This window comes from Miniopterus natalensis, chromosome 12, assembly GCF_054644295.1.
Source record: "Miniopterus natalensis isolate mMinNat1 chromosome 12, mMinNat1.hap1, whole genome shotgun sequence".
Taxonomy (NCBI): Eukaryota; Metazoa; Chordata; class Mammalia; order Chiroptera; family Miniopteridae; genus Miniopterus; species Miniopterus natalensis.
This window is the reverse complement of record NC_142092.1, coordinates 49,880,097-49,894,388: the sequence shown is the minus strand read 5'-3', so window position 1 is coordinate 49,894,388 and position 14,292 is coordinate 49,880,097. Positions and strand designations below refer to the sequence as shown.

At 38.2% G+C, this 14,292-nt stretch overlaps 1 protein-coding gene across 1 annotated transcript in view; it reads right to left on the bottom strand.

Annotated features, from left to right (window-relative positions):
* Nucleotides 1-14,129, bottom strand: part of NCBP1 (nuclear cap binding protein subunit 1) — a 35,905-nt gene extending 21,776 nt beyond the window's left edge. Inside the window, exons 1-8 of the mRNA XM_087822775.1 lie at nt 13,936-14,129; nt 7,218-7,306; nt 6,543-6,643; nt 4,376-4,532; nt 3,600-3,707; nt 3,144-3,265; nt 1,665-1,734; nt 962-1,177 (exon numbers count right to left, since the gene is read on the bottom strand). Of these exons, the coding sequence (XP_087678901.1) occupies nt 962-1,177; nt 1,665-1,734; nt 3,144-3,265; nt 3,600-3,707; nt 4,376-4,532; nt 6,543-6,643; nt 7,218-7,306; nt 13,936-13,969 (897 nt within the window). The 5' untranslated portion in view covers nt 13,970-14,129. The remainder of the gene's footprint in view (nt 1-961; nt 1,178-1,664; nt 1,735-3,143; nt 3,266-3,599; nt 3,708-4,375; nt 4,533-6,542; nt 6,644-7,217; nt 7,307-13,935) is intronic.
* Nucleotides 14,130-14,292: the final 163 nt, after the last annotated feature.

Here is a 14,292-nt window from a genome sequence, read left to right as displayed (position 1 = left end):
CTGCACTAAGCAACATGTATGGTGCTTTAGCTAGGTGAGTTTCTAGTCAAAACAAATCCAGTAATCTCAGTACCCATTGCTTGGATATTAAAGTTAAGGCAGTCATTCAAAAGCAGAGGTATAAAATAATTAAAGCACAGTTACAATGTAAATTTTTATACTAAATGCTAATATCAAAATTATACATTTTCTTAATTGCTCAAGTATAATGGCTGCCAACAACTTAACTTCATAATAAAGAATACAGATATTTAAAAACTGTAAAGTCAGCTTATACTCATCTTTGGGTTGTTTTAATTAAAAATACTTTATTTAAGCATACCTTTGGGTGAGGATTTTAAAAAAAAAATAGCTAAAATCATTGAGCATTCATAATGTATTACATTCTGTCCTATGTATTTTCTTTATTAACAACTTAATCCTCTTACAACTTTATGAGACACTATTAATATTATTATTCTGTTTGGAGACTAAGATAGAGGGGTAAGTAACTTACCCAAGATCACACAGCTAAAATCTGACTAAACCAGGATTAAAACCAAACTGATCTGGGTCACATCGATGTGAGAGATAAACACTGATTGGCTGCCTCCAGTATGCACCTCGACCAGGGATTGAACCAGCAACCTGGGTATGTGCCCTGACTGGGAATCAAACCCACAACCTTTTTGGTGTGTGGGACAACGCTCCAACCAACTGAGCCCCCTGGCCAGGGCTCAAACCTACTCTCTTAAATTGCACACTGTGCTGTCTCTTAATCTATATATTCATGTTAAATAGAATTTCTTGCATAATGAGGTGATACAATTCACTGAATTAAACTGTTAACTTCATTGCCATTGACCCTCTTAGATAACAAACTCAAAATTAAAATGTATCACAGGCACAATCCAAACAAGATTAAATCACAAGTACAATACAACACAGGCCCTTTGACAGGAACTTATAGTTGGCCACATACCTCGGGATCATCTGTGTAATCAAACATTCTGAAGATGACCCTTGGCATTGGGTACACTGAATCCTCAGTGTGAGGAGGTGGTGTAAAAGGAGGCAAATTGTGCTGCAATGCTTCACACAGGATGCTGTCAAAGGCAAGATAAGGTCTTAGGATGTGCCGCTCCTGCCAGCGATCCTTTTTCAATTTCTGAATCTGGGCCCACAGGCAATCTAAATACTAAAGACATTAATTTTTAAAAATTAATATATATTTGGAGGCTAGAAGAAATAACATGTTGAGAAGACAAAACCAAAAATCATTACTTCTAAAATACAGGGTACAGAAGTGAGCTAATTTTAACTTACAATTAACTAGAGTACAAAGGAATGCACTAAGTTTTTGTTTCAATGACTTTATAAAGTCTGTCTGGGGCTATTACCTCTTACTTTTTCAAATTGGGCATTTAAGTAAAAAAAAAAAAATATATATATATATATGTTAACTCTATGACATCTGGAATCGCCCAGAACAGGGAATGCTTCAATTACATTCTAACATTTCTTAAAGATCCACTATATGCCTAGGGCTATGAGGAGGTGGGGCCCGACATGAAAGGTGGAAACCTAGCTAAGGTATACAAATGGAATGATCTGAATACACTACAGAGGTAAGAATCTACTCAAAAGCTGACTGTGCCTGTATCACAAGAGAGAAATCAATTTACCTCTTCTTGTGGATGTGGTTTCTCAGCAGTCCACACTTGTAACATGGGCACATGAGTCTTTTGGCGTCTTCTAAAGATATAAATGAAAATCTACATTTAGGTTTTTAAAAACATGAAAAGATGTTCAGTTGCTTTCTTAATAAAATGAAAATTAAGTAGTAAAATATATTTTACCATCAAAATTTTTGATAATTTACTGTACTACCAAAATGTAGGCAAATATGCAGTTTCAAACATTGATATAATCTGTTGAGAAGATTTGGAAGAGTATAATGTCTTTGGAAAGTAATTTGACTAAATCTATCAAGATTAAAATTAAGACACTTCAACCCAGCAATGCCATTTCTAAAAATTCACATGTACACAAACACTTCTGTACAAGGATTTTCACTGAAACATTGTTTACAACGGCAAGAACCTGGAAATAACCTAAATACTCCAACCAAGGACAAGCTAAAGGAATTATGGCACATTAAAAGAGCGGAGTACTCTACAACTGCTAAGAAGAATGAGGTAGAGCTATATGTGTTTACCCAACAAATCCCAAATTGTATTAAGGAGGGAAAATACGTAAAGAACAGTGTGCACAATGGACTACCAGGTGTATAAAAAAAGGGGAAGGACATGCACCAGTATTCAAATGTTGGGATGTTCATACACTTTTATTTTTATTCTTTGGCAAACATCCACATTTTTAAGAAAACCAGTATAACTTTTCAAAAATATTAAAACTCTTGTAAAATCTAACATTTAAAGTTAGCTTAATATAATAAAAAAGCAAACTTCTGTTTTTAGACTTCTTTTAGCTTTATTTGTAACTAAGTAGATATTAACGATATCCAAAGAAGTATCTATGAATAAATAAAAAAATGAAATTTGTAACAAAAATTATTCTGAAAAACTTAAGGGGACACAAAACCATTACGTAGCTACTGGGTAATTAAACAAAAGTTTACTAATAAGACCTATTGTTAGTATTAAAGGTTAAGAACCACTGTTTTAAGGACTTGGTTTAGGATAAACCTACCTGAAATAAATATTTCTTATGTTCTCCACTTGTGAAATAAATAAATAATACAGATGTCCAAACCTCTAAAATACTGTGATTCAGTAAGTCTGGGGGCTGGGTTTAGAGCATATTTAAGTATCACGGGTGATTCTTATGCACACTAATATCTGGAACCACAGTGTTAAGATGGTTTATGCCTTTGCAATATGTAAAAAACAGCTTAAAAGCAGCTATGTTACCACCTCTTTTGCTCAAAGTAAACAACAAATTTGATTACTCTGAGGTCTCAGTAAATTACAACAGTAGGGGTATGAGATTATCTAGAGAAAGCCTTAGGAAACTCTACAGCTTATTTTTGAGAAACACAATTCAAACGGTATTACTAAAACAGATAAAACATAACACATTTATGGTATCAGGAAGATATCCTCTACTTAAACAACAAAGAGAACTATGAACTGTGCCCTTACTTAAGATAGCTTTCAGTGTTGGCAAAGATGCGGTCCATCTCTGCATCTTTCTTCTCATACAACTCCTTTCCAACCCAGGGCAAAGATGACAGAAATGCATACACATACCAATCCCGTCGCACCTAAAGAATTTTTTAAAAGGTAAGTTTAAAATACATGCTAGTTAATTTTCACTCATACTATATTCTTGAATGAAATCCTGTGGAAGCTATTTAACAGGGCTTAAGTAACACACCTGGCTCATTCAGAGCCTTTCTAGATATTTTAGTTTTACTAAACAGAATCATTTAACATACAGATGTCATAAGAACCCACCAGTATACTAGTTAACTTTTAGATATTAAGAAATTATAACATGACCATCTGCTATTACTTCTTGTTTTTTAATAATAAGGGTTACCAGTGAAAAACTCCTGGTACGACATGGATAAGATTCAGCATGAGGAGCTTTCTTACCTGAGGTACCTCCTCTTCCTGGGCTACACTTACAAAGTTTTCAAACATAGCAACCATTGATGGGGCTGCAATGACGTGACAATTCACAAGATCAGATAAAAAACGAACCTGTTGAGGAGAACAATTTTTACTAAATTGAAACGTCTCTTATAATATTACAAAATAAACAATCTTGTAAGGGTCAAGCCAAAGGTCTGAAAAACTAGAGCCTAAGGGCCTAATGTAGCCTGCTGTTTTTTGTTTGTTTTTGTGGGTTTTTTTGCATAGCCTGTGGACTAAGAATAATTTTTACATATTTAAATGCTTGAAGAAATCCAAAAGAACACTTTGTGATGTATATAAATTATATGAAATTAAATTTCAGTGTCCATAAGTAAAATTTTACTGGAACACAGCCATGCTCTCATGTCTACATGCTTCTGTGCTACAACTGCAGAGCTCAGTAGTTGTGACTGGGGCCTTATGAAGGACAGGAGTCCGTGCATTTATAGGTTTCCACCTATAATCTTCTTATCTATTTGGCTGTGGTGCTACAAAAACCAAGAGCTAAGTGTAAAGAATCACATACTACAGGGAGATGAACTAGGACTAAGAAACCATTGGACTTGATTATGAACCCTGTGGTAACTTTAATGAGAATAGTTTCAAAAAGGCAGCTCTTGTGGTGAGTGGGGAACTGTATTTCAAGAGAAAGGACACATTATTTGGTTGTAGTTCACCTCTCCCCTCCATCTCTGCCTTAATATATCAAAATAATAACAATAATAATAACTTACCAAATATACAGCTTCATTATAATTGTTTGCTTTCAAAGATTCTTTAAGTTGACGAATCATGGCTTCTACAAATTCTCCACCAAAGTTGTAATTCCTTGCATTCAGCAGTCCAACTAATGTTGTATAAATTGTCAGCTTCTCAGGTAATAGACGTGCACTGATTTGAAAACCCAGTACAAGAAGAAAATCCCAAAACAAAAGCATTGTTAAGTTGCTGAATTTTGCATCACATAAACCTTTTATTATTTTATTAACTTTGGAACAGGGTTACTTTTAGCTGTACTCAAAACTACTTCAGAAAAGGCATAAATAGTGAGAAGAGTTGTAGACATGGCCCCCACAATTTTTCATTTTAATTCTAATTAGTTAATCCAAGAGTTAAAAAAGTAAAGCACCATAATTACGAAGTTACCAAACTGAAAAAAAATATAACCAGTTTTTATTCCAATGTGTTTAGTGGAACTGAATAGCAGTTCTACAGAAAATGGTTTTCATGGTCAAGTATCTGGGAAATACTGGGTGAAACAATTTTCTTTACTGCAGAACCATTAATGGGGAGTTTCAGCATTTCTAAACTTAGCTAAATGAATGCCATAAGATCAGAATTCCACTTTGAGAAACACTATTCAGAACTAAAGCTTGCTTCAACTAAGCTTTTAAGTTAAATTACTGAATTTTTAAAAAAAATATATCTTCGTTGATTTCAGAGAGGAAGGGAGAGGGAGAAAGAAACATCAATGATGAGAGAGTCATTGATTGGCTGCTTCCCACAGGCCCCCCCACTGGGGATCGAGCCCGAAACCCAGGCATGTGCCCTGACCTGGAATCAACCCTTGATCTCCTGGATCCTAGGTCGATGCTCAACCGCTGAGCCATGTCGGCCAGGCAATTATTGAATTTTTTAAATGGTATTCTGATATAGTAAGATTTCTTTACATCCCAGTTTATTTCAAGTGTTAATTTTCAGTAAAGACATTTGAAAAGAAGGGAAGAGGACTACAGTAATAAATGTTACTTCCAATTTAGGCAGCTTTTAGAAATTAGCTCAAAAAGAAAACCACACAGGAACACATTCTCATATATTTTTTTCTGTTTTTCCAAGGTACCTAGCAGAGTGTTAGGGGCAATTTAGGTTTTTTAAAAAAAAAAATCCTTCCATTGATAGTAAGCCCTGCACTCCTAAAAAAGTCATGACTTCCATCGGAGTCTAAGCATAAACCTACTCCATTCTAATAAATGCTTGCAAAACAGAAGACATCTTACAGATAACTATAGCAAAATGATTTTTGCTTAGTAGTTTCTTAGTTTGAACATGTCTTCCTGAATATTAATCGGATTTCTTTGAAAAATTATAACCTAAATTATTTTTACTTTATGAGTGGTTAAAATGAAAACTGACAGCTTCAATCTGTATGTACATTTTTTGAATTTAAAAAATGAACTTTAAGCATTAAAAACATTATTTTAAAATAACAGAAAAAACAACTTAAAAGTCACCTTCTAAATTTAAAAATACCTAGCTGGTAATTTATAATTTCATATAAAGTACAAAGATCCCTTAATCCACAAGTCATAGCTACTTCTTGCAAGGCATATAATTCAGTCTATCTGAGAGACGAGGAAGTCTAGATTGCTAATTCCACCACTAGGAGAGACTGTTTCATGATCCCCCATGAGACTTTTCCCACTTTAATTTCCTCACAAATTAAATGCTGATACTTGTTCTAGCTAATCTAACTCAGAAAGATTATGCCTATTAATAGCTTCAAAAGCTTCTTTAGTCTTCCAAAGATTATTACTTTGACTAATTCTAAATTTGTTTGGCACTGGTTAAAAATAGAAGTTAAATTCTATTGTATATATTTAAATGTACATGCTTAAAAGAAAATCTCTGAATGGGAAAGTGTCCACCTTCACACTTAAAAATAGTCAACTCAAATCAGTCTCAGGTTCCAAGGAACAAAACATAAGGAAAATGCTCAATTTTAGTTCTATTTATCTCTGAAGAGTTAACCAAAGGGCCACAGGTCATTTTATTCCTACGAATTTCCCAATAGAAGGAAAGCTGAGCACATACAGAGCATAACACATCTTTTGAACATTTCCCAAAGCATTTAGAGTAGATAATACATTATCACCTGGATTCATAAATCTTTTGCATACATACACTGTACAAAGAAGCCTTAAGATCTTGCTCTTGTAGTTAGGAAGATCAGCTTCCAAAACACCGGCCAAGCCTTCTAGGTTGCTCTCCAAAGAGCAGGCACTCTGTGGAAGACAGCATATTACATATCTGTCAAGTACTCAGCAAGTAGTAAGTTAAAATTTTTTAGCTGACCATAAATAAAGCTAAAGTCTCACACACACAAAGCACTAAGACACATTTAATATAAATCAATTCTGGTAGGTACTGCTTTTGGTTTTTTTTTAGAAATCTATGAAAAAAGAATGAATAAAATTTTAAAAGTTAGCAGTCAAAGCAGAATAAGGATTAGAAATGAGGACACCACAGGCTCTATTCTCTCTCTCTTATTCACTCACTATAGGACTTTGGGCAAATTACCTTAAGTATCCAGGATTTGTTTGACTCTTCATTTATAAACTGAGAGGCTATTCCCTAAAAATCTCTTAAGACTCATATTCTATGAAAAGTGCTAAAAATATTTAATTCTCAATTATCTGCATCCAAAGGTTTTTAACATGCATACTCTGGGATACAGATGCATGGCAATACAAACTTTGCCTAAAACAGACCATGAAGTTTTCAGCTGATGAAATTAATCAAAGCACTGTCAACTATAGCCCTAAGCCCGTCACAGTTTGTGCCTATTTTGGTACATACCTTTTCTCCTACTTTGCATATTAAAGATTCCAAATGATCTTCAGTTTCATTTGCATCAGAGGTCTTTCTCCTTTTGTGAGGCTGTCCCCCTGTTTCAACAATGTAAAAAAGTTAATATTACATGATAAGTTCACTGTCACAAATTTTATTTAACTCCCCTCCCCCCAATATATCTTTATTGATTTCAGAGAGAGGAAAGGAGAGGGGGAGAGAGAGATAGAAACATCAATGATGAGAGAGTCACTGATCGAGCCCACAACCTGGGCATGTGCCCTGACCAGGAATCGAACCCTGATAGTCTGGATCCTGGGTCGATGCTCAAGCGCTGAGCCACACCCAGCTGGGCAATATTTAACTTTTTAAATGCTATACTATAGCCTCTTTTCTACCAGAAGCCCAACTTTTTACACATAGTGGAAGCTATTAACTGACCCTCCACTTCTCAGACTAGGCTGGATTAACCAACAGTCTCCATACCCAGGACCACTATAACTCTAGAAGGCATTATTTATGTTAAGTTTTGTGGAAAGGTGCCCTACAAGTGATGAATGCAGCAGCCCTCTCCATTTCTGTGGATAGACAGGAAAGGTGCTAACCACTGGCAGACAGAACACTCTCTAACATCAGGTACTGCTACTTCCATTCTTTAAATCTGAGTTGTTCACTGTTCTTCAGTTGCCTATTCTTCAAACCTATTAATGCCAGCAGCACTCACTGTAATAATGAAAATTATTATGTAAGCTGATAAAATATGGTGCAAAACCAAATTGAAGCTTCGGAAAGACTTGATTAGAAAAGAAAGCTTTTATGTTAGGTATAAAGAGAAAACTTCAGTAGATGAGAAAAGGAGCATAAAACATTAGAATTCCTCACTAGCGTTACAAGTATCTATTAATTGAAGAGCTCTTAACTCTTCAATTAATAGTTTTGGTTCTGTAGACCATGTAGCTCTAAGGTACAGTCTACTCCAAGCAATGGGAATTACAATCAGCAGACATACAGACTCAAAGAAAGTCCTCGGCACTCTACCAAATAACTGGTGGGGGGAACAGTATACGTTTTATGATTCCCTGCTTTAACTACTGATCCTATTATGTTTTTAAAAAGTGTATTATTTAAAGCTGCTTTAAAAAATTCTTCCATTCTGAAATCATTACCAATCATCTATCTGTCCTTTTGGTTGCTAAAGAATTCAAGTTGAATGAAGCTGTGCTACAAATCAAACTTAAGCCCTGGACTGTCTACTGTTCAGACTCTCGCTGTGGATGATCTCTTACTATTTTGTTTAAAACTGTAACATGCTGCCCCGGCCAGGTGGCTAGTTTGATGGAGTGTCATCCCATGCACCAAAAGTTTGCAGGTTCGATCCCTGGTTGGGGTGTGTATGGGATGCAATTGATCGCTGTTTCTCTCTCATATTGTTTCCCTCTTCCCCCCCTTTTCTCTCTCTCTAAAAATCAATAAAACATATCCTTGGGTGAGGATTAAAATAAAACCGTAACACACTGAACTCACATCCTTTTGTGGAATAACACAGGCTTTAAATTTTTAAAAAATAATATTAAGTATGGAACATAATTGCTGTTGCTACATACAATGCTGGCTAGTCTCAATATAATTTAATTTTTTACTTCCAACGATTGTATTAGGACAGCATGTGGACAAGGAAGCAGCAGTCTGTAACTGTGCTGGGGATCTGTATTAATGAAAATCTGCAGTTGGATATGGGGTTACCCAGGAGCAAGTTATATATAACTTCAATCTTCTCCAGACTTGTATGTCCTAAAGAGCTGAACCATTTTTACAGAGTTCATAATCACTTACTTGCCACTGGAATATTTCCCTTGAAATATATGGTGATTATCATGAAACACAGCACCTGGCTATCTGAAGTCTGGGGTGTTAAAGTCGCCCCAGGGACTGAAATGATCTTCACACCCCACTTGAATGTAAAGAATAAGATCAATCTATTTCTGTCCAGGTAGGACCAGATGTAAAGGCCACAGGTAAAGCACTCTGTGCCTTGACCCCTCCACCCCTTAGATATCATTATGATCTGGCTTAAATAATCACTGAATATAGATCTGAAGAGATAATGTCATAAAAAATACATGCATGCGGCGAGACAGCGGACATATATTCTTGGAGACATCTTCCTGTGTAAAGTTGTAGACACGTGTGACATTGTGGGATCAGTGACCTTGATTCTTAAGTACACATCAAACCTAAATCACAGGCTCTATAAAGGTTCCACCACCTGAAGAGCCAACTTTCATACAAAGGTCTTCTATTTCTAAGATTCAATCATTGAAAAAAAAAATTGTCTATTTGATGCAATGTTTATGTAAGCTGTTAGCAAGAACATTAAAAACAGCCTTCTCCTAGAGCAGTGGTTCTCAACTGGGTGAGATTTTGCTCCTTAAGGGCCACTAGGCAATCTCTGCAGACAATTTTAGTCACCCCAATTTGGGGAGTGTTGTTGGTATCCAGTGGGTAGAGGCCAGGGATTCTGCTAAATATTCTACACTGCACAGGACAACTCCCAACCACAAAGAATAACCCAGCCTGAAGTGTTAACAGTGTTGAAAATTCTGTTCTAGAAAGCAGCATACTAAATGTTCTTCAGAACCGGATTCCAGTAAGGTTGGGGGAATGTACAGGCTGAAAAACTAGCTGAATGAGAGCAGTCTGTTGTTGTTTTAAACCTTAAACCACTGCTCTCTTCTTTCTGGCCCATCTACTTTGCAAATCCTTTATTCCACAACCTCCCTAAACTAACTACCGAGCTGGCTTGTTCCCATACCACTTTGAAATCATATCCTAGTCTTTAAAGCAACCCTCCTAGGCTGTGTTGTAAGCCCGAAAAGGAGGAAATGACGCTGTAGGGAGAGAAAGCAGGATTTCCGAAAAGCTAGATAATGCAAGTACACAGTCCTGTATCTGACCTACACCTTTTTTCTCTTCTTCCCACTGACTATATCAAAAAACTTATTCTGGAGAATGGAAAGAGGCAGGAAGTATTAAGAAGAGATGCTCCACTCTCACCTGATACTGGAGAGAATATGAACTCATGGACAGTAACAGGATATTGAACTCAGAAGAGAACCTGGTCAAGTGTATGAGGAAGTAGAATAAAACACCCTAATTTAGAACAAAATTTGGGGAGTTACTGAATGTTTTCACACACCCTCAAAAAACATATTTATGGTAGCTCCCAAAGCAAGAACAGATTTTATATTAAAATGTAACTATGTAGAAGTTTTGCAATGTAAATTAAAGTTACATGTTGCCATTTTACGAAAGACACCCTTGGCTAGTATAGAACAGAGACACAAGTCTCTATTAAAAGGATCTTAATACACCAAATAATTTTTCCCCTGTAGGTGATTCTAGTTTTATATGGATATTTTGTCCTACATCTTATATCCTTATTTAGAAGTAGATATACAATAAGAAGTTTTAGACTCACAAAGTCAAAAACCAAAACCAACAAGGTAAAAGAGACAGTAAAGTAACAAAAACCTACAAGGGAAAAGGGAAAAATAAAGTACCCTGATCTTGCAGATTTAAAGCAGAGGTAACCATCACTTCTGAAACAAACTATACTCTTCCTGAAAGTAACAAATCCCTTCACTTGTATTCATTTTACTTTTCTATAGTTAAGTAAAAAACCAATTAGTCTAAAGCAGGGCTGGGCAAAGTCTGGCCCATGGGCCATATTAGGCCCACAAAATTGTATGGTCTGGCCTTGCCAAGGCAACTGCAGGAAAGACCTGAAATTCAATAAATCTAGAAGCTTTCTTCATAGCTAATTTTTGAGTTGATAATTTTGTATGGCTCACAAATGATGATATAAATATCCCAATGGCCCTTGGAAGAAAAAGGTTCCCCACCCCTCGTCTAAATGTGGGTTTTTGGCTAAGATTATGTACAATTTAAACACTTTCTTAAAAGAAAACAATATATTGAACAGTTATTATCCTTTAATAACTGAGAAGCTTCAGAAATATTCTTAAAGAGATTCTAAGAAATGTTAAATTTAGCACTGGACCAGTATCCATACACATTTTCACTTAGGACTTCCCTTTCCTTGTCTATAAATTGACCTCTAGGTGAACTTCACTGGTATAGTCTCCTGTTTCCCTGGATCCTGGATACTTTAGTCTCAACACAGAGATACAGTTTTAAAGTCAACTTCTATGAGCTGATCCTCTGCTACTTCTCTGATCTTACCTCCTATACCTACCCCCCTCCGCCCCCATTCACTCTGCTCCAGCAACACTGGCCTCCTTGCTGTTTTGTGAACAAGACAGGACTATTCTAGCCTTAAGGCCTTCACACTTGTTCCCTGGGCTATAGACCACTGCTTTTCCCCACAGAACCACCTAGTTTGCTCCCTCACCTACTAAAGATGCCATTTTTAATGAGGCCTTCCCTGAGCAATCTACCGATAGAAAATACAGCAGCTCCTCCCTCAAAGCAGTCTCTACCCTTTACCCAGTGTTATTTTTCTCCATAGAACTTATCACCATATGATACACTATATTTTACTTGATTGTTTTCTGTTTTCCATCTTTATATTGTCCACTACTGTACTGCCAGTAGTTAGGACAATGCCTGGCTCTGTTGAATATTTGTTGAATAAATGATTATATCTTATCAAGCATATGAAAAGTCATGGCAGTCACTGACTAAGAGCTGACAATAATCCAGAAATGTTCTGATGTATCTATTAGACTATAATAACTTAGCCTATAATTATAATACTATAGTCTAAAATAATAAAGCTTCTAATATTTTTAATTTTTAAAAATTAATAGATGCTCAACTAAAACAAAAGTATATAAAATACTTTATTCAGATCACTGGTTAAGGTAAGCCCTAGCTAATCATTACCCAAATTGTGGCAAATTACGAAAGTTCCAGATTTGGTGTAGTATCCAAGAGGCAGTATAAACTACCCCCCACTACTAAATTACTCGCCATAGTAAACTTTGACTAATTAACTCCTTATTTTACTTTGTCTTTACTTACTTATTCTGAGGTTCCTGCAGCAAGACCCAAATAGACAATGATTTAGCTGCCAGCTGGTATTAAAAGAAACTAACTTCCAAGAAAATTATGCCAGCATCCCAATAACCAAAGCAAAAGTTGCATTTCTACATATTCAAATCCAATTCTCCAGGCTGCCCTCTGGAAACATTTTCTCCCCCTTTAGGTATGGAGAAAAGTAGAGAAAAGCAAAGAAAATGGAAGAATTTTAAACAGCTCTAAACCCCAAGTAATAGTTTCATATTAGTAATGGTAATATTAGCTTTTGATTAATCAAATTGAAAGCATATGAAAACTGCATTTTCTTTGCCCAAATGTCATACAAAAAGCCTCCTATGTTTAAAGAACAAACAAAAACTATGAGCATAATACCTGTGTAGTGAAGAGAACCCCGGACTTGCTTTCACTGATATCTGGGCACTGCTAGCTCTGACTTCATGTTAATCACACTACAACTCCAGACCGTCAGGTGTCGGATGAGAAGGCTGGACTAGAATATCCTCTCCAGCCATGCCCTAGCAGAAATCTGATGTTTCATTGTTAAAACTAAGCACACGTGATTTGGTTTACCTACCCCTAACTGCACCAACATTTGAGTGGAGAAAATGAATTCAATTAAATTTTTTTGTTCTGTTTTTTCTTACATCGTTGACATCTGCCAATGTTTATCACCTCTTAAGCATTAACAGATGATAAAACAGACATCATCATATGCCATTCATCACATGTATTATTTCGTTTGACCATCACAAAACACGTATCATCTTCTATATGACTAAGGTTTAAAAAGGTGATATAATCTGGGCAAGAACACAAAGTAAATGGTAGGGCCTAGCTTTAATCTTAACCCCCCCCCCCCATCCCAAAGTCTGGCCACTGAACCGCTGCACTACATTCTTTCCATAGACCAATACACTAAAATATTAATAGCATTAGTCTTTTTTGGGTGGATGTGTGTTCTTGACTGATTACGCCATGTGATCACCTTTTTCTGTTTTTAACTAGCAAAATTATTCTTGGTTCTTATGATGCACAATGATCCGCACGAGCACAACCATCCAAACGGAGACGGCAACCCCTGAGCTCCATCTCTGAGAGCTCTCCAGGGGGTTTCCAGGACTCACGCCAGGAACTACGACGACAGCGAGTTCAGAGCCTAACTTCACAACACGCATCTCTTTAGTAGCGACACCTTGGGCGTGGACAAGAGCTCTCTCCCCCTCCGGCAGGGAGGGAGCTCACGTTGACCCATCAGATCTCTGTCACTGCTTTGTTCCTTCCCCTCAGCAGTCTGCCCAGAGCCCTTTCCGGGGGGCACTTTCAGGGTCAAAATGAGACCCTGGGACTAGCGGGTCCCCGTCACGGTCCCGAAGCGGCGGCCGCACGGACACAGGTGTACTTCCCTCCCCGCCGGGCGGGGCTAAGGACCACATCCCGCTGGGACCCGGGCCCTCAAGGCCTCCAATCAGACAACGACTAAAGGAGCTGGGGCGGGGCGGGGGGGAGCAGGAGCTTTTTAGGAGTCTCCAGGCCGCCCGCCCGCCGGGCCGCCCGCCTTCCCTCCGGCGAAAGGCTTCCCGTCGTCTTCCCTCGAGACCCAGAGACCAAGGGAGCCAGCCCTCGCCCCCCCCGGGCGCGGCCTCGGCGGCCGGACCAGGGCGCTCACCGTCGTTCTCGTCGCTGTGCCGCCGCCGCGACATGCTGCACGCCCCTGCGCTGCCGGGCCGAGCGGCCGGGCGGGAAGCCCAGAAGGAACCGTCGGAACGCCGGCCGGCGCGAGGACAGCGGCGAGGCGCGCGGGGTGGCCGGCGCGCAGGCGCACTCGCTCCTGACGGCTCCCGGAAGTGCCAGGGACGGCAGCCGGGTGGACTCAGCGGCTCTAAGTGCAACCCAGGCCACGGGCTTCAGGTCCGCGCGCAACCGCCCCCTCGGGCTTCCTCCGCCTCTCAGCAGCTTCCCTCGCCCGCCGTTTGCTTCAAGTCCTTCCGGGGCCAAGTAGGTAGCGCCGCCTCTTCAGCCGGCC